Below are 21,338 nucleotides of genomic sequence, written 5' to 3'. Positions count from 1 at the left end.
AAACCAAAAGACAGTGTCACAGTCCGTTGAACATGTGAGACGAGATGAATTACATCGCCCACTCTCTGCAGGGATGGCGATGCAGTCATAGTTAGGGAGTTGATGGCAATGCCGATGAAGGATGTTTGTTGACTGGGAACAAGAGAACTCTTCGCAAAATTCACTGTGAGTCCTAACTGAGAGACATGGTTCAGTAGAAGAGCTGTATCGATGTGCACATGCTCCTGAGTCGGAGCGCAGACAAGCCAATCGTCTAAGTAGGGTAGGATTCTTAATCCGAGAGCTTGCAGTGGGGCTAGTACTGCAGCCATACATCTGGTAAATGTACAAGGGGCGAGAGAGAGGCCGAAAGGAAGCACCCTGAACTGGTATGCCTGTCCTTCAAAAGCAAAGCTGAGAAACTGCCTACGACAAGGCGCCAAAGGCACATGGAAATAAGTGTCCTTTAAGTCGACACTTGTGAACCAGTCTCCTGGTGTGATAGCTTGAAGGACGTCTACTGTGCGGAGCATGTGAAACTGCAGCACCTTGAGATAATGAGTCAGATGTCGGAGATCGAGGATAAGACAAAAGCCGCCATATTTCTTTGGAACAAGGAAGTAAATTGAACAGAACCGCCTGAGCTGGTCTGAACTGTGAACTGGCTCTATGGCCCCCTTCTCCAGGAGTTCCAAAATCTCCCGTTGTAGGGTGGCAGACTGCACCGGGTTGGAAACAACAGTCATCCTCACCCCACTGAACTTTGGAGGACGACATCTGAACTGGATTCTGTAACCCATGAACAAGGTTGAAATGATCCATGGGTCTTGACCTTGAGCCTCCCAATGACTGAGATGATTTAGTGAAAAACGGCTGGGGGCCAAACGTTGGCAGTCAGACCCGATCACCTCTGCCTCGCATCCCTGAGGACCTCTGGGCGCAATTACTGGAAGCTCTGTGAAACCGTTTAGTTCTTGGGGGTCTGCCCATAGGCTCACGAAAGGCAGGCCGCTGGGAGAGCTGGCCCGCAATTGCGAAGGCACGTGCAGTTCTGGGAGTAGGCGGAAGCCTGGATAAAGAGTGAAAAGCTGTAGCACATCTAACTGGCTGAGGCCTGGAAGACCGGTGTAGGTCAAAAAACTGTCGCTGAGATTTACTAGCCTCAACAGCACGCTCCAAAGCTTGTTGGGCTGCAGGTCCAAATACTTGGCCTGGAAGAACCGACAGTGAACGGAGTGTACCTTTGCAGGATTCAGACGGGGGGGACTGCGCAAGCCATACCTGATGTCTAGTGATGGTAAGGGTTGACATCAGTCTGCCAAGTTCTCTGGACATATATGCAAAAGTTTGGAGTCAGGCAGTGGTGGGCACAGTTCCGATAATCCGATAACCAATAATTATCGAAGATAATGTTTTCATTATCGGATTATCCATACTGCACCGAATCACACAGCTAAGGGCTCTGCAGTCCTGATATAGATGGGTCAATGATTTGGGGTCTGCCCAACATCGGTGGAGCTCCTCGATATATGGTTGCGAAACTGGAACGTTGAACTTGACTTTGAAAAAGGCACTTGAAGCAGTGGTTTCCGCAGGGGGATTGTCAACCCCAAGCCTGGATAAAGCCAACTGAATAGCTTGCTTGACAAAGGATAGTCGAGGTCTGGTTTGCAGCAGGGACTCTGCCTCAGAGGTGTGAGAGCCTACTAATGAATGGCTTGGAGAGAGACCCCTCTCATCCTGATCCTCCACACAGTTTGTATCACTTGTTATGTACAAGGGATCAGTTGCAGCAATAGACATGACATCTTCTTTCTGCTGAGTAACTACATTGGTTTGATCAGCCTCATTAGGGACAACAGGAACTGTTACGGCGTCCCTAGGCTGTAGATTCAGAAGCAAGGACTTAATCTGAGCAAACTCAGAAGTCAACGTATCAACCTTTTCAGCCAAAGCATGGTCATGAGTAACCTTCTTAGCAGAAAGGGTCCCTGCATGTGGGCATTTACGGCACTTTGGTTGCTTCCTGGGGCTGGAGGCCAAAGTCACACTAGGCACTCCACTTTCCAATGCTGCGAGTCTAGCAGACCTCTCTGCCAGTGGCATGCTGGCACAATTAAGGCAGGCATCGCCAGTCAGGGCTTCCCTCAGGTGTCCGATCCCAAAACACGAGGGGCAAAACATATGTCCATCATCTGGGCTCAAGGGAGTCAAACAGGTACTACAGCCATGCAACAAAGGCCCTGACAACATTGTGAACTGTGTGCAGATGGCTAACGCAAGCCCTGACGGTTACAGATAGAAAGACAAAGCGTGAATCACACGCAGTGTAAATAGTAACACAAGGCACGGAGCATAAACCACTCGCAGCATAATGCTAATACAAGACACGGAGCGTGAATCACTTGAAGCATAATGCTAACACAAGGCACGGAGCGTGAAGCACTCACAGCCGTAGACTTGACAGGAGGCACGGAACGTGAAGCACTCACAGCCGTAGACTTGACACGAGGCACGGAACGTGAAGCACTCACAGCCGCAGACTTGACACGAGGCACGGAGCGTGAAGCACTCACAGCCGCAGACTTGACACGAGGCACGGAGCATGAAGCACTCACAGCCGTAGACTTGACATGAGGCACGGAGCGTGAAGCACTCACAGCCGTAGACTGAACACGAGGCACGGAGCATGAAGCACTCACAGCGTAAAAGCTAATGCAAAGCACGGAGTGTGAAACACTCACAGCCACAGTAATAACACGATGCACACAGCCAAAATACTCACAACCCAAGTGCTAAGGCACTTACAGCAACAACGACAACACTAGCTGGTAGCGGAGTTGTTGAACTTAGCAAAATGGCGGCAGCGCAGACGAAAGGAGTGGAAAACACTCACGGCAAGCCCAATACAGTACACTATACAGGTTCTGATACACACACTACCACATAGTTAACAGGGTTAGCGACACAACTAAACAAGTAGCCAGCTTTCGTCGAAACAACACAGCTAAAGGGTTAGCGGCTAGCAGCTAATGACTTCAACTGTGCACAGAGGAAAATACCCAGCAGGGCAGCGGCGAAGGCGCGCACCCGGTGAGGAAGGTGTACTCATGACAGGCGTCAATCAAAGAATACAAAACAGTGAAGCCGTGTCTCACAGCCTCTGGAGGACGTGTGCAGTGCATGTAGCTCCAATCAAAGGTGGGTTGCGAGGCTACAAGCGAGAGCGGCAATCGTAGCTAAATGCATTCTCAACCTCTTCAGAATGCGAGAATGTAAAAAAGAAGCGAGCGCTGGGTGCATCTGGCATATAAAGAAAACCAGTGACGTCACCTAGGTCACATCCAATGGCGTGACTTTGTTGGTATATATTCTCGACCTCTCTGTGCTTGCGCACATGTAGTTATCCAGGTGCTAAAGCACCACCTTCTGGCGGTCAGGAAGAATGAAATAGAACCAGTTCTTTTTGAGAATTGTTAAGAAATTATTCGATCCACCGATATCAATAGTCTTTTTGCTTAACGATTCCCTTTTCAGTCCTTCAGAGTGGCCGTTGTTTTTGAGGGTGTTTGTCTGGAAAATGATCTTTTTTCTACGTTGATTACAGACCCTGCAGCAGGTCTGTAATCAAACACTTCTGTAACAGCTCCGGTCTGAAGCTTGAACCAACGAAGCAGTGCTCCAACCCGCTGCTTCATTGGTTCGCTTTTAGTAGCGGCAAGTCTGCATCTTCACCCCTCTCAAACCCATTTAAAGATGTCAATGCTGAGCCCTTTTTTGTGGATTAAAGTCACTATCTGGCACTGTTGTCTTGTTGCAGGCAAGAAACAAGATTCGTCCTCCGTTCCCTTCACACAGCTCCAAATGCTGCGTCACTCTCTGCCAAGTCAAGTTAGAGTCCAGTCGGAATGAATAGCTTCAAAGTGAATCGCCGCTTTAAATGAAATGGCATCTCTTTCTAAACGTTGTAATACAAACAATAAACTACAATTGACCAAAACTTTTTCCTCCCAAAATGAGACGTCCTGCGTTCTTTATGAATTACATTGATGTTGACGTGCAGTGCAGCTGGCTGCAAGAACTCAGCTCAGAGGTATGGAGTTAGATTTGTGCCATTAATGTCTGAAAGAAAATGCTTTTCAGAAAAAGTACAGATTTTGTTTATTTCTATTTATGTCCAGAGATCAAGGATCCAGTTACGAATTTCATGTTTATTTTAAGACTCAATAAAATGTTGACATAGAAAACCTGTAGAGCCTACTTTCAGTACACAGAAAATTCACAGGAGGTACTGATAAGAGAATCGATAAGCGGAATCGATAATTGCACTGATATTGATAAAATCTTAATAACCATCCCTTATTATTTATGTCAAAATGTGTTAGTTACGCCAAAGACATTTAAAAACACACAAAGATGTTTAAATGTTTAAAAAAGATGTTTAAAATATGACAAAAGGTAAAACAGAAAAATAGAAAGTTCTTTAAAAACACATTTAAAATTTAAAAGTTTGAAAAGGGTGTAAAATGTGTGAAAGAATAGAAAGTTCTTTAAAATACTTTTAAAATGTGTTTAAGGTGTGTAAAAGAATAAAAAGAAACACAAAAACATGTTGAAATTGTGTGTATATGTGTCGGGGGGCAGCTATTCATTTGTTCTCTGAGGGAGTGGGGGGGTGCTCACTCTCCCACACTTTGAAAACCCCTGTAATGGAGGAAAACCTGTAGCCTGTATAGAGGTCAAAAATGAAAGTTGTTCCAATTTTTGGTAAAAGGTGATGCAAATTATTGTTTGAACTAACGGTATTAAAGCAGAATTGTTTTAACTGCTTGGAATAATTGACCTCCAAAGTAACGGGCAAGAAGGTCAAAGTCCACTCGACTGACATAAGTTGTGTGTATGTTATATTTCCACTAATAAGTATAGCTAATCATCATAGATGGTGCAAACCATTCTTTTTTTTTAATCCTCCTAGCTCATGGTGAGGTGGAGGTGGATGATCTCCTGTAATGAACCCTAACGAGAGCAGCCAAAAGAAAAAGTGTACCAAATAACAAAAAAACCAAGAAACCTAATTTATAAATTAGGGGAGGGGTCAGGGAGTGTCAAATATACGCTGTGGGCGGTCTTTAAACCGGCTGGAGCACTCCTTAATCTGTGTAATCCCCATAAAATCATCCCTGAAAGCCATATTAATTTTCCGAATGGTGTCCACCTGGAGGTCTCTCACAGTTTCAGGAAAAAATTGATGCAGCAAAGCTCCAAATCATTCCGCCATTACCTTAACGACGAGAGGGGTGGACCAGTGCTCACTCTAAGCCTGCTCACAGGCGAATGACGCAACCGACTGGCGTGAAAAAACTCACACATGCGCACGAAGGTTCAAGCTTGGCTGATGCAATCACACGTGATTCAAATCTATATGGTTTTTGAAAAAAATAAAAAGGTCTGATACTTTTCTAACAGACCTCGTATACACACACACAGCACAGTGGGGTAAAAAAGTATTTAGTCAGTCTGATTGTGCAAGTTCTCCTACTTAGAAAGATGAGAGGGGTCTGTAATTTTCAACAAAATCTCAATGTGTGTTATGCAGAAAAATGTGAGGTGCTCAAGAACAGACACTCTAGTAAAAAAATTGGGCCTTATGTGGGCTGCAGGGTGCCAGTTTGTAACCTTCATTTATTCATTCATTGAAACCACTCAGACCACATTAACGATCAGAATTTGATAAATTTGATGAAGGACGTTGGCTTTAACAGCACAGATTCTGGTGTGAAACAAGTTATTGAGGAGTTTTTAACAGTGCGAGCAGCGAGTGTCAGATATTTATTTTTCCTTTTTCTATGTGTCAAAATGTGTGATGTAGATGTCGGATTCTGATGCCTTACAACTTCTACTGAAATCTCTGACAGCATGGATGTGGACTGCAGTGGGAGCTTTTAATGCCACGTTGCTGTCAGGTGACCGCCAATAGGATAAAGTAAATAATAATAAAAATAATAATATGATTTGCATGTTGTCTAATCATTATGGCCCAGTCACACAGCACACGACGATTCCTGAAAGAAGGGAAAAGTAAAAAAAAAGTCACAAATTGTTGAGAAAAGATGGCGAACAAGCTTTATCACTGAACAGCCTGCAAATCAAGAGTGCAAAAGGAACAAAAGAGGAACAAAACAAAACTGAAGCTAACGTTGATCTCAATGCTTTAAATGAAACATGCCTGGAGCCACTGCTGGAGCAGTGTGTGTCTGCATCCTGCTCTGCGTTCCAGGACTCGGCTCTGGGACGGAGCTCTGCAGCACCTTAGTCCTGGTGAAGCTGCAAAGAGAAGTGCGCAATCCGACCCACTGTGGAGATCTGTGCGTACGTCGGTGATTCCACCTGCTCTGGTTGCTCGTCCAGAACAAAAGAGGAATCATCTCCTTTATCATCAGAATCCTCACTGTCTGGTTCAGACTCTGATAACGCGTTGCGCGTTGCATCTTGTTGCAATAAAAAAAAAAAAAATTCTGTATAAATCTAATTATGTCATACATTTTGAAAAGGTTAGCAAGAAATAAACACTTCTAAAACTAAAAACAATGTATTTGAAAACACAAAAACCTCTTACTCAATGTACGGTGCATGCTCCGTGAATGCACGCTCTAGACATCGTTAAAAGGAAACTAAAATATTCACTATGGAATCCCCCGCCCCCTCAGGTAGATATGTTCTCTTCATTAAAATGAGCTGCAATTTTGCAACATGTTACAAAAATAAACCAACGTTATAATGTTTGGATCAGTAGAAACAAAATTTTGCCAGTTTTGTGAAATTTCAAAAGGCCATATAGCTTTAAAATGTTTTTGGGAAAAAAACAAACATTTTCTTTATTTTCTTATTGATTATAGTAGAATTCCCCCCCCCCCAAAAAAAAAACAAACAAACAAAAAACCCTTTTTAAAGCACAACAATATTTATACATTTCATTTAGTTATCATTTAGTTAAATAGTTGACATTTCTGAGTTTTTAATTCATTTTTTAATTAAATCTGTCTCGTACACGCTGGTTGTCTGCCTGGGTGGCCGTTCAGTATCAAAGGCAATTCTGTGGTTCAACAGCGCGAAGGGCAGCGCTGACACATGCTCCCAGATGTGACTCTTTGACTTTCAGGTCATAATAAATTCATAATTACATAGATGTGTTTGTTAGCTGCCATACGAGTGAAGCGTCATGTTTTCCTCTGAGCAGAGATTCAACCAGGACTCATTTTTTGTCATACTCCCTGAGGCAGTGAGACAGGCAGCGATGACTGTCGACTGTCAGCGTCTACAGCACGTACCTGTCAGCTCTTGGAGAGGTTAAGTGAGAACAACACGTCTACAGAGACACAGCAGTGAGCGAGGGCTACATTTAGAGACTGCTGCAGAGTGCAGCTGTGCAACACGATTGGTTCAAGAGACAAAGAGCAAGAACGAAAAGAGAAATGAGACTATGAACTCCAAGGAATGACAAAGTGAGGAATAAAGCAATGTGGACAATGTGATTACTAAACACAGGTCTGAATTAACAACAAAGAAAGACCAGATCGGGTATTCATTAAATGACAACACGACATTCTTGGTATTATCCTCTACTGCCGCAAAATGACGCACACTAGTGCCACTACTAGTTTCTACCAGATACTGGTGTAATTTTTACACCAAGGGCGCACATCCTCTAGATCATGGTACCACTTGCATTCATGTAAGCATTGTTGGTCTAAAATCAGGTATGGGTGAGTGCACAGCTGGTGCACTGATATCATCCATGACTATACAGAGTTGACCACCAAAATCCTGGTCTAAAGACACACTATATTTAAAGAGCACATAACTCAGACACACCTTGCATAACCAGGCTCACTGCATACAGTGACGCACAATAACACACAGGATCATGAATCTGAACTGAACACAAAAATTAAAAACAAAATAAAAGTAACAACAAATACAAGAAACAATATTGTAACATCACTTTTCTCCCTCCCCCTGGGATCGGTAGAGATTTAGTGGATGAACAGGAGCGATTCACTTTACAGATATTAATCCCACACAAAACAGAAAAAGGCAACTATTTTCTGCACCTAAATGCACAGCGTGCATGGTGACATGCACATCAGTGAAAGCACATTTTTAGTTGGTGTAGGTGAATGCTTGTGGCACAATCAGAACTTTTTTTGTGAGATCCATCCAAGATTCAAACAGCTGCACCTTGGTTAGTGAACAGAATCTCCATACACAGCAGTGAATGGACGGTGTTAATCATGCCAGTTACGACAACGTCCAACATTATGTCTCTTCGCAAATTCCATGCAAGTGCAATTTGTGCACCAACTGTTTCTCCGGTAAGAAATTCCTCACTCCTGTGTTTGTCCTCTGAACAAAAATGCATTCAGTTCCAGCACGTCAGCCTTTAAACCCCAGTCACACTAACGAAACATGTAAGGAACTGATTCTATACATTCGTATTTGCTGCTGTCCAACAAAAGTAATTTTCTCATGTGCAAAATTTGCACCCTGTCACTTGCAAGTTGTGGCATGTTCAAATCTTTAAGCGGACATCCAGTGGAGAACTTTGCTGCTGCTTTTGTGCTTTCTGCCGTTTTGTCCTCTGTATGTCATTTATTTTTCCTGTTGTTGTCCGACTGTTCATTCTGGCGTTGACTGGTCAAAAGTCCAGCAAGTGGAGAAACGACTGACACAGTAAGTCCAGCTCCATGTCTGGAAGAAATAGACAGCCCGCTCTCTTTTTCTGTCTCTGTTGCTCTCTCACTCTCTCTCTGTTTCTTGCTCTCAGGAAAGTGATGCAGCAAAGCTGTCAGAGTGAGGAAACAACTTCATGCTTCCAGAGCTCAAACGCAGCATATTTGTGTGTAAACCTCTGATCAGCGCAAAACTCTGTGGAAATGTGACTTCACCTGTCCATTAGCGCTCCAATTCAACGGGAGTTTGACATATTTGCCAACGGAAAAAACATTTAAATAAATAACTAACCCTTTTGCTCCGACCATCATTAGTGTGCCTGGGGCTTAAATAGTGGGGCAGCATAGCAAAACAATTGTGCATTCTTGGATAAAAGCATCAGATTTGGCACACATATTCTAAATTACCTAATGTTTATTTTCAGATATGGAGACATCATGGAGCTGACCTTGAATGAGCTACAGGGGTCAATAAAGAATTAGACAGGGATCAAAATTTAAAAATGCTCCAATCGTGTTGAAAACTATACCACATTATTTGTCTGATCATAATGATTCCAAAAAGGTATAGTTTGGACTATGAATGAAGGTTCTGGAGTTATGAGGTAAAAACAGCAAAAATGGCAACAAAGGTCAGTTTCAGTTTGTACAGGGGTCAAAACTTAAAGTTTCTCCAATTTTGGTAAAAAGTATGCAAATTATTGGTTGAGTTAATAACATTTTAAAAAGAAATAGTTTACACCATTTGTCATGCTTAGTTATCACGTTATGGGGTAACATATGTCACATGTCATAGAATCCAATCGACGTCGAACTTGTTTGACCTTTATGTTGCATTTACACATAACGGCGACAAGTCAGAAATGCCACGAAGTATACATTCTTGGCCGCTGATGGCCTAGTTCAAAAATAACGAAGCCAAAATGTGACATAACCATCAAAATTTAAAGTGGTCTTTTTTGTGAAATGTTATCATTTTAGTTATGGTTATATATCAGAGTTTCAATATTTCTATTGGTCTCGGTTCAGTCATTGCTAGAAATTATCAGTGCATATACGAGGTCTGTTAGAAAAGTATTGTACCTTTTTATTTTTTTCAAAAACCATATGGATTTGAATCACGTGTGATTGCATCAGCCAAGCTTGAACCTTCGTGCGCATGCGTGAGTTTTTTCACGCCTGTCGGTTGCGTCATTCGCCTGTGAGCAGGCTTTGTGTGAGCAGTGGTCCACCCCCCTCGTCTGATTTTTATTGTGAATAAAATGTCTGAACAATTTGGAGCTTTGCTGCATCAAATTTTTCCAGAAACTGTGAGAGACCTCCAGGTGGACACATTCAGAAAATTCATATGGCTTTCAGGGACGATTTTATGGGGATTACACAGATTAAGGAGTGCTCCAGCCGGTTTAAAGACCGCCCACAGCTGCTGACAGCGCGCCACGCTCCGAGCGCCAATCGACAGGCTGAACCAACCAGATCATTTCCAACGTGAAGGCTTTGTTGATCCGGACGTCATCTGACTTACACAAAAATGGCAGAAGACATGGACATCAGCACTTTTTCGGCAAATTCCACTGTTACAGGAGTTTTTTTCATGGAAAGAGAAGCAGAGGGATGCGCCACGAAGCCGTTCATGGCGCGGGACAAAACCACCCCCGTGTTGGTCTCACAGGATGGCTTTCAGACAGCTTACGGTGGCTTTTCAGTTGTGTGACTATCCGAGAAATTGTGGATGAGCCTGGACATGCCAGAACATGTCCTGTGAGGCTTCATCACGGCGCTGCTTTGCGCCATGCGGCACCGCCGTGATGCGCGGAATTCCTCCGCTCCTCTTTCCATGACAAAAACTCCTGTAACAGTGGAATGTGCCATTCATTTCCAAACTAGACGCTGTGTTGATCCGGGACGTCGTCTGACTAGCACAGGAATTGTGGAAGACGTGGACATCAGCACTTTTTCGGAATTCCGCGCGTCGCGGCGGTGCCGCATGGCGCAAAGCAACGCCGTGATGAAGCCTCACAGGACATGTTCTGGCATGTCCAGGCTCATCCACAATTTCTCGGATAGTCACACGACTGAAAAGCCACCGAAAGCCGTCTGAAAGCCATCTGAAAGCCGTCCTGTGAGACCAACATGGAGGTGCTTTTGTCCAGCGCCATGAACGGCTCCGTGGCGCATCCCTCCGCTTCTCTTTCCATGAAAAAAACTCCTGTAACAGTGGAATGTGCCGAAAAAGTACTGATGTCCACGTCTTCTGCCATTTTTGTGTAAGTCAGACGACGTCCCGGATCAACAAAGCCTTCACGTTGGAAATTATTTGGTTGATTCAGCCTGTCGATTGGCACTCGGAGCGCGGCGCGCTCTCAGCCGCTGTGGTTGGTCTTTAAACCGGCTGGAGCACTCCTTAATCTGTGTAATCCCCATAAAATCGTCCCTGAAAGCCATCTGAATTTTCCGAATGGTGTCCACCTGGAGGTCTCTCACAGTTTCTGGAAAACTTTGATGCAGCAAAGCTCCAAATCGTTCAGACATTTTATTCGCAATAAAAATCCGACGAGAGGGGTGGACCACTGCTCACACAAAGCCTGCTCACAGGCGAATGACGCAACCGACAGGCGTGAAAAAACTCACGCATGCTCACGAAGGTTCAAGCTTGGCTGATGCAATCACACGTGATTCAAATCCATATGGTTTTTGAAAAAAATAAAAAGGTCCAATACTTTTCTAACAGACCTCATATACTATAATGTGCTAAAGCGTAATGCTTGCGACAACAGTTGGAGGTATCTTCTTTAGTCTGCAGAAGCCTGAAACAAAGAAATTCTGTCCATTAGTTCCTGGTATTATTGAACAAGTAATATAATTATTCTATTAAAGCAGAGTAGGAGATGTACCTAAGATTTTGACACAAATAAATCAAGGACTTATTGTCAGCGTTATACTTGCGACAGTTTTAACTTGCTTTAGAAACATGCAAACATTTCTACCCTTACAAAAATGTATTACTGTCTGACAAAATACAAGGTTATTTCTTTAACATGATAATGCTAATTTAAATGATAATGCTAAATATCAATGTCACACAAAATTGATGAAAAAAGTGCTATTTTTGGGGTAAATTTCATGCATATCTCTGGAACCGTGTGGAATTTTTCCATGGCATTTTCAGTACCTGTCAAAGAGACAATAGGCAACTCAGATAAATCTGGATGGTGCTAAATAAAATAATGGCTTGTTCATGACAAATGCAATGCAAATCAGCAGTTAGGCTTCATTATTTTTGAACTAGGCCTGATCACGAATGTGATAATTTGAGGCAGAGGCATCAGGTGTCCTCAGGAACTGCTGCAACATGTTACCATGCGTTACGATTAATGGCACGTGTTGCTGGCGAATTATCAGGAACCATTACACATGGTCAAGAATAATGTTCTGCACTGCTGCGAGCAACTTTACGTTCTGTCACATTGTGAATGGGGCGAATTGTCTCAAAGAAAATCACGAATATCACACACCAACACGCACTATTAAGAAACCTATTCAGATGTGTTAAGTCACGTTAAGAAAGTCAGGAATGTGCCAAGAATGACGCAAATATGACATTCGTAACGCGTCCTTACTCTATGTGTAAAGGCAGCATTACTTTGGACACCAAGCATTCAACACAGTCAAAACTATTCCAAGCAATAATTTGCTTCACTTTTTACCAAAATTGGAGCAACTTTAACTTTTAACGCCTGTACAAACCGAAACTGACCTTTGTCACCATTTTTACAGTTTTTACCCCATAACTCCAGATCATTCAGTCACAGATAGTCCAAACTATACCTTTTTGGAATAATTATGATCAGACAAATAATGTGGTATAGTTTTCAATATGACTAGAGCATTTTAAAATTTTGAACCCTGTGTAAATCTTTACTGACCCTGTCACTCAATAGAGGTCAAATCCAGGAAGGTTCCATATCTGAAAATAAACATTAGTTCATTTAGAATATGTGTGCCAAAGTTGATGCTTTTATCACAAAATGCACAACTGTTATGGAAATTGTAGTTAAGCTGTTCCACTCAAAGAAGAAGACAGGTGGCAAGCCTGTTGATTGATTTCAGGACATGTCCACAACACGCCGCTGAATAATGTGAAGTTCAAAACCAGCCCCTTTGCACTCTGTGTCAACCTTTGTATTGACATTTAATGCTGAAACAGCAACGCATGCTTGGACATGCCGCAAATGGATTAGAACCATCTACGCTGCTCGATTTTGCATTCACCGTCAAGCTTGGCTCATCATGTCATAAGTACAACAATGCTGATGGCTAATTTATTTAAGTCTCTATGTGTACGTGTGACTAAACGTCCATGGTGTTTGAATAAAAGGGATAAAACACAGACATGCATGAACATTCCATTCAGGCTTTGCAGTCAATGTTTGAGAAAAAATGTCAGCCTGGAATCTGTCTGGTCTTGCTTGTTGAAGTTTAATACTGAAGAAGAGGAAGAAATGAGCACATGAGTCATGGCCTATGGCTTCACAAACTCCATGAAAGTCTTTTGAGACATGTTGGGAAAAGCAGATGGAGAACTCTAAAGAACAGTGCACCACAAATCTCTGATTTCACCCCTCTGTTCTCGGCACCCCGGCATGGCACAATAATTGGTACTGCAGGCAGAACTGATAGTTGATTCGCCAACACAAAGAGAAACAGGATGCAGAGAAGAGGATGAAAAAATTGAAGGTAAGTGGTAGGCAGCGGGAGAGAACAAGACGAAGCGTGGGCGGGCTGAAGCAGAAAGAGTGGGTGACAGAGAAATTGATGAACATGATGTAACATTGTCTTTGTTTGCGCTAAACACTACCTGGTTGTGTTTGGGAGACATATTTTAGGGCCCCTTCACATTATGTGTGAATCAGGGCAAATCACAGCGGAACAGCTCATATGAGCGAACCATGAAAACATCGAGCCGACAAGCAGGCGTGAACGATGCTGCTGCAATGGTTTCATGCATGTGGGGACACAGCTGCTGTGAAAAAAAAAATACATGCCACACAAGGGATTCAAACCTGCAGTTTCCAAAAGCTCTGACTGCCAGCCAGAAACTTTACCACTGAGCTACCATTGCTGTCCTGTAAAAGGTGCGGGAAAATGCCTGAGATCAAGAAGGACATGGATGTATTTAAAAAAACAAACAAACCACACACCATATAAAAACACCGCATTTTATTGAAACCCTCTTCTGTAGATGACCCATAATCACAGACATACAGTTATGAAATGACATGAATGATGAAGCAGTGTGCTCTTATCATGTCCACATCTGCTGGCAGCATGTCCAGCCAGGCCCCGAGCATGTGTCCTGACCAACACGTGTGTCTTATGGGCGGTGCGTCGCAGGACAGACACCGCGTCATGTGGAACAGAGCTCACGTGGGTGACGTGACATTCAGATCGCCTGCTGTGTGTTGTAATCTGAAGGTCCGTTTCACCTGGGGTAGCCTGTCAAAGTGTGCGGCGTGTGCTTGCTCGCTACAGCCCACTGCAACAGTGATATGTGTTTTTATGTATGTCCACGCGAGGACAGCAAGTAGACACACATGTGTCACAGTGGGCAGTTGTTAGTTTATGTCCATCCAAATACGGTATGTGTTCTCCAGATGGGATGTCTAGAACCACAGATATCCACAGCTGCTCCTGTGGGCAGACACACCCCCTGTCAGTTCAGCGCATACACCAACATGTCACTGTTTCTGTGTTATGTGAGCTGTCAGTATGTCTCTGTTCAGCAGCTGATAGGCACCTTGCTGTGCTGTGTGCGCTCTGACCTGCCTGTCCGGCTCCCATGTGATCATGTCTGTGCAGCATACATAACAGCATTTTATACAAGTGTGCTCCTCAGTTCAAAACCCAACCAAACCAGAAAATCAATAAGGGCACTTGGGCAAGTATCTTTGCAAGTACCTTGCAAATCCCCAGTTGCTCCCAGGATGTAGTGAGCGCCTTGCATGGCAGCACCCTGACATTGATGTGTGAGTATGTCTGTGTGAATGGGTGAATGTGAGGGATAACTGTCAAGTGCTTTGAGCTTCTGATGGAGACGGAAAAGCGCTATATAAACACAGTCCATAGGATAATGACTCAAGAAAAGGTTAAGGGTGGCTGTGTACAAGTGCAATCGCTACATAAGCAATTTTGATTATGACCTAAAAACCATGATGCCATACACGGGGAACGTTTTCATACAAATCAGTGTTTCCCCTATAATACTAACACCAATGAGACATAAAGCCAAAGAAAAACTAACTATCCGGGTCATATCATGAAATTGGAAATCCGTCACCATTTTGACTCATCTAGAGCACAAAGGCTGTTCTAATGTCACACAGTTGCGTTTCGCTGCGCTCCACACAAGTCAAAACTCCTGTTAATCACCTTTCTTAAAGAAGTAACTCCACATGAAATCATTTTCAAAAGAAGGAATGACTTAAAGGTCAATGAAATAAATATACAAAATGTGATTTTGTTGTGTAAACCAGTGGACCTTTGCACTGCAGGCTCATTTAAGTCCTAATGATTAATTAAACAGCCACATATGTTAAACATGTAAAGCGGTTGAAGATTTTCATTCCCAATTTATAATAGAAAATGAAGATAGTAATTATCTCATTTGATCAAGACTAAGTATTATTAGTGCAAAACGAATTTTAATGTATCTTTTACTTTTTCATATGTTTGAGGTATAATGTTATATCCCCGTCACACTAGATGGTGAATGAGCCAGAATGCCATCGGAATGAAAATTCGATCTTCATTCCGGAACAGTCGAGGTGCATTTCAAAACCTCTGACAACATTCTGAGTGCATTCCAGTTGGACACATTTGTGTGGCCGGCGCAAATGTTTAGCTCATATTCAAAATTGTTGAGGTGCATTCGAAGTGGAAAAATATGCCGTGGAAGTGTATTCTAACTGCATTCTACATATTCGGACGGCATCTCTACAGCTTTATAAATATTCTGTTTGCATTCGAGGGAGAACTCGAAATGGTCAGACATCAAATCCAGCCAGAATGGTCCTCCTCCACAGTGCACTGCCATATAATTATTAACAGCCACAGATTTAGGATTTTAATCACAACAACTTCTTTACAAATGCCATGAGCTTCTGCCCTTATATTAGCAGGCGAGACAATATGTTTTTTGAACGATATATCACGTTCTCAGGTCCAGAAATGCGAGATTGGAGTATTATACGAGGTCTGTCAATAAAGTATAGGTCCTTTTTATTTTTTTCAAAAACTATATGGATTTAATTCATATGTTTTTACGTCAGACATGCTTGAACCCTCGTGCGCATGCGTGAGTTTTTCCATGCCTGTCGGTGATGTCATTCGCCTGTGAGCACTCCTTGTGAGAGGAGTCGTCCAGCCCCTCGTCGGAATTCCTTTGTCTGAGAAGTTGCTGAGAGACTGGCGCTTTGTTTGATCAAAATTTTTTCTAAACCTGTGAGACACATCGAAGTGGACATGGTTCGAAAAATTAAGCTGGTTTTCGGTGAACATTTTAACGGCTGATGAGAGATTTTGAGGTGATACTTTCACTTTAAGGTGAATGACGTCACCGACAGGCGTGGAAAAACTCACGCATGCGCACGAGGGTTCAAGCATGTCTGACGTAAAAACATATGAATGAAATCCATATAGTTTTTGAAAAAAATAAAAAGGACCTATACTTTATTGACAGCCCTCGTACATCCATAATTCCATAATGATCGGCATCACAGCTTTCAATCAAATATTTATATTGAGTAAAAGGTATTCCTATTTGTATGACCTTGCTCTTGCAGCCAAAGACTCATTAATGTCTATTTATAGCAATTTCTTTTTAATTTTTGCAAATATATATATATATATATATATATATATATATATATATATATATATATATATATATGAAGAAATCACATCTATATAAGAATTCACACCCTTTGCTCATTACTTTGTTTATGCACCTTTGGCAGCAATGACAGCCTCAAGTCTTCTTCAATATGATCCCACAAACTTGGTGCACCTATCTTTGAGCAGTTTTGTCCATTCCTCTTTGCAGCACCTCTCAAGCTCCATCAGGCTGGATGAGGAGCGTCGGTGCACAGACATTTTCATCTCTCCAGAGATGTTCAATCAGATTCAGGTGTGGGCTCTGGCTGGGCCACTCAAGGACATTCACAGAGTTGTCCTTGAGTTGGCTGTGTGTCACAGACTTGTCTGTGTGCTTAGGGTGATTGTCCTGCTGAAAGATGAACAGTTGCCCCAGTCTGAGGTCAAGAGCTCTCTGGAGCAGGTTTCATCCAGGATGTCTCTGTGCATTGCTGCATTCATCTTTCCCTCAATCCTGACTCGTCTCCCAGTTCCTGCTGCTGAAAAACATCCCTACAGAGTGATGCTGCCACCACCATGCTTCACTGTAGGGATGGTGCCTGGTTTCCTCCAAACATGACACCTGGCATTGACACCAAAGTGTTCAATCTTTGTCTCATCAGACAAGAGAATTTTGTTTCTCCTGGTCTGAGAGTCCTTCAGGTGCCTTTTGGTAAACTCCAGGTGGGCTGCCATGTGCCTTTTACTAAGGACTGGCTTCCATCTGGCCACTCTAACATACAGGCCTGATTGGTGGATTGCTGGAGAGATGGTTGTCCTTCTGGAAGGTTCTCCTCTCTCCACAGAAAAAACCCAACTTTTTTCACATTGTCATTATGGAGTATTTTGTGTAGAATTTTGAGGGAAAATAGGAATTTCATCCATTTTAGGATAAGGCTGTAAAATAAAATGTGGAAAAAGTGAAGCGCTGTGAATACTTTCTGGATGCACCATATTTAGAACCACTGAGCCAAAGTTTAATTAAGCATGGAAAAAAAAAGATTCACTAATTTAAAGATTCACAAATTTTCGAAACACTGCATTTAAAATTACATTTTAATAGCAGACTTTCTTTCAATATACACAACTTCAGTTTCCAATATCACTGGAAAGCAAAAATAAATAAATAAATAAATAAATGAAGAGCAAAATATGAATACAAGGATGCTTGAGCCTAAATGGCTAAGGGCCCCGTCACACATAGTGCGAATTTGGTCGATTTATGCATGAAGTGCACTTGAAATAGGAATCGTGTACAATACGTATAAAATCATGGCTGCCTTGTACACCTGTTGTTACATCTATTTGCGCACTCCAACGGCTGAAAGACAGAGTGTACACTGTGCGAGCCCATCGAACCCTCTCACGGCAGGTGTCAGCCAAATTCCAGGTGACACACACAAACATCTAACACACCTTGCATGGCACTTAGAAAATGTGTGGCCATTCATACATTAACATGACAACAGTCAGCAGACAATCATTGTCGTGCTGGCACTGAAATTTGTCTAAGTGCCCCACGAGTGTCACTTTGGTGTGTGTGCTAAACTGAAAGGAGATGTGGCCGCAGCTGTGGAGATCTGTCGATCTGGACAACACGTACTGTGTTTGGACGGACATGGACTAACAACTGCCCACTGTGACGTGCGTCTCTGTTTGTTGTCATCACATGGACAGAAATAAAAATATATATCACTTGGCTACGGGATGCGGCGAGTGGCATGTAATTTTTATTTTTTATCTTCACAGCGGCTGCGCGATGTAGTTACATATCACGCAGCTGCTGTGAAAAGCTGCTGTGTTCCCGCGTACACAAACCCGTCACAGCATGTTTTTTTTTCTTCACAGCAGCTGCGCAATGCTTCATGGTTTACTAATACGAGCTGCTCCCATGGGTGTCGCCCTGAATTGTACATATTTGCACTATGTGCCAAAGGGCCCTAAAATCTGACTTGCCCTATTCATTATGTCATGGTATCTGCTGCAACAAAGTAGTTTCCTGTAAAGTATGTGTGTACAGTATATATATCTATCCATCTATCTATTTATCTGTCTGTTCATTCTAAGATTATGAAAACATGTCAATTCTTTGTTGCGAGATGAACAGATGAACAGACAATTATAGAATAGAATAGATGTTTAATGTAATTGCATTTCTGCAATTAAATTATGAATGTTATAATCCATTTCTGTCAATAGACATCCCTAAAGCCAACACACTATATCCTGACAAGGTAGAATAAGAACCATCTCTCCTTCACCTGTTGAGAAATAATAAGAAAATAACTTGCAGAAGATGCTTAAAGAAGATTTGTAAACACTAACTCCAGACAGGAATCCCAGACTTTGTCTATCTTCTATTTGAGTAGAGGTTGTGCTCTCAATCACCCAGAGTTACTATCAGGCTGTTCTGCTGCATTCAGAACAGAGAACAACAATGCACCATCTTCAGGAGCAGCGGGATATTCCGTATCCTTGTGAGGAATTACATAACCCATGCCTGTGAGGGCGGGAGCCTGAGCTGTGTTGATGTGTAATGATGACATCCTGCGGACTGAAGAAGTGAATGTTTGTACTCACTTGTGGAAGATTTTGGCTCTTTTGTCGCTCGAGAAGTTTTCCAGCTGCAATGACTCCTGGGTAAGGAATGCTACAGCCAGGTGAAAGTAGTTGTTCCACAACTGGTCCCCATGAAGTCATAGAAAAAGACACCAGCAATAAGATTCAAATTTATAACACCAGCTGCTGTATATAACACAAGTCTGATTTTTGCTCATGTGTTGTGTGCTGGCTAGTGTCAGCAATGATACATGCTGTTTCAAAGCAAGTTTACCATGTGTCATCTAATGGAAGACCACAACAGCAGTGACTGGACCACCTGCCAGTTGTCTCTATCTGCCTACATGTCTGTGATGTATAGTTTAAAACTACCAAAAAAAAATTTCAGAATTTTTAAAATGTAATCAGAAGAAAGAAACATTTCTCAAGTTTGAGAACGGTTGAAAGGTTTAGCTCCAGACAGCATCTGTCATAGAAGTACAAATCAGACCAGACAATACCACATCTGCTTCATACTGAATAGGATCGTGATTGACCAAAATATGCTCAATCATGAGTTTGATTGCTTCCAAAGATATTCATGGAAAATGGATGGACAGAGAGACACAAGATCCCGGGTACAGCAATATCCTCTATTAAATTTTGTGCTCAGGTGTAAAAATGCTAGAAGACACACTAAAATCGTGTGAGTTTTTTCACGCCTGTCGGTTGCGTCATTCGCCTGTGGGCAGGCTTTGAGTGAGCACTGGTCCACCCTCCTCGTCAGATTTTTATTGTCAGTGAAATGGCAGAGCGACTGCTGCTTTGCTCCATGAAATTTTTTTCAGAAACTGTTAGAGACAGCCGGTTGGAAACCATTCGAAACATTCAGATGGCTTTCGGTGAAGATTCTGTCGGTGTCACATGGATTAAGTTGTGTTAAACATTTTTAAAGACGGCCCACAGCGGCGGAGGGCGCGCCGCACCGAGTGGCCATCGACAGGCTGGAACGACCAGATCATTTCCAAACTGAACGCTGTGTTGATCCGGGACATCGTGTGACTACCACAGAAATGGCAAGAGAGCTGGACATAGCACTTTTGCGGCACATTCCACTGTTACAGGAGATTTTGTAATGAAAGATGTGCGGAGGATTTTGCGCGTTGGCATGGAGCCGCTCACGGCGCACAACAAAAAAAACACCTCCGTGTTGGAAACCATTCGGAAGATTCAGACGGCTTTCAATGGCTTTTCAGTCGAGTGAGTATCCGAGAAATTGTGTAACAGCTGGACATGCCACAACATGTCCTGTGAGACTTCCAACATGGAGGTGTTTTTTTGTTGCGCGCCATGAGCGGCTCCGTGCCGATGCCCGAAATCCTCCGCACATCTTTCATTACAAAATCTCCTGTAACAGTGGAATGTGCCGCAAAAGTGCTATGTCCAGCTCTCTTGCCATTTCTGTGGTAGTCACACGATGTCCCGGATCAACAAAGCCTTCACTTTGGAAATGATCTGGTTGTTTCAGCGGGGTTTCAGCCTGTCAATCGGCGCTCGGAGTGCGCCGTGCTCTCAGACGCTGTGGGCGGTTTTTAAACCGGCTGGAGCACTCCTTAATCTGTGTAATCCCCATAAAATCGTCCCTGAAAGCCATCTGAATTTTCCGAATGGTGTCCACCTGGAGGTCTCTCAGTTTCTGGAAAAATTTGATGCAGCAAAGCTCCAAATCGCTCAGACATTTTATTCGCAATAAAAATCCGACGAGAAGGGTGGATCACTGCTCACACAAAGCCTGCTCACAGGGGAATGACGCAACTGACAGCCGTGAAAAAACTCACGCATGCGCACGTAGGTTCAAGCTTGGCTGATGCAATCACACGTGATTCAAATCCATATAGTTTTTGAAAAAAAAAATAAAAAGGTCTGTTACTTTTTGGACAGACCTCGTAAATGTAGCAGTTCAGTGACAAATGTAACATTGCATTCACACTCTGACGATTAGCCCGACTTTTGCCAATAGAGAGGGAAAAGTTGAATAACGTCAACCAGCACCAACGTCCGCCAGACTCCACAGGAACTAAGTCGATGTCAGACTCAGGCAATGCCGATGTTCGTTGTCAGCATGTCAGCATGCTTAAAATCTTCGGCAATCATGCTAAAAACGTGGGTAAGACTTAAGCG

The 21,338-nt window shown here is 42.9% G+C and overlaps 1 protein-coding gene across 1 annotated transcript in view; it reads right to left on the bottom strand.

Moving 5' to 3' along the window:
• The window catches only part of dock1 (dedicator of cytokinesis 1), an 815,700-nt gene that overhangs the window by 179,553 nt on the left and 614,809 nt on the right, over positions 1-21,338 (bottom strand). The window contains 1 exon segment of the mRNA XM_034193753.1: positions 19,200-19,300. Coding sequence (XP_034049644.1) covers positions 19,200-19,300 — 101 coding nt within the window.

The sequence above is a fragment of the Thalassophryne amazonica genome, chromosome 18 (genome assembly GCF_902500255.1).
Source record: "Thalassophryne amazonica chromosome 18, fThaAma1.1, whole genome shotgun sequence".
Lineage (NCBI taxonomy): Eukaryota > Metazoa > Chordata > Actinopteri > Batrachoidiformes > Batrachoididae > Thalassophryne > Thalassophryne amazonica.
This window is presented reverse-complemented; position numbering and strand designations above follow the sequence as displayed.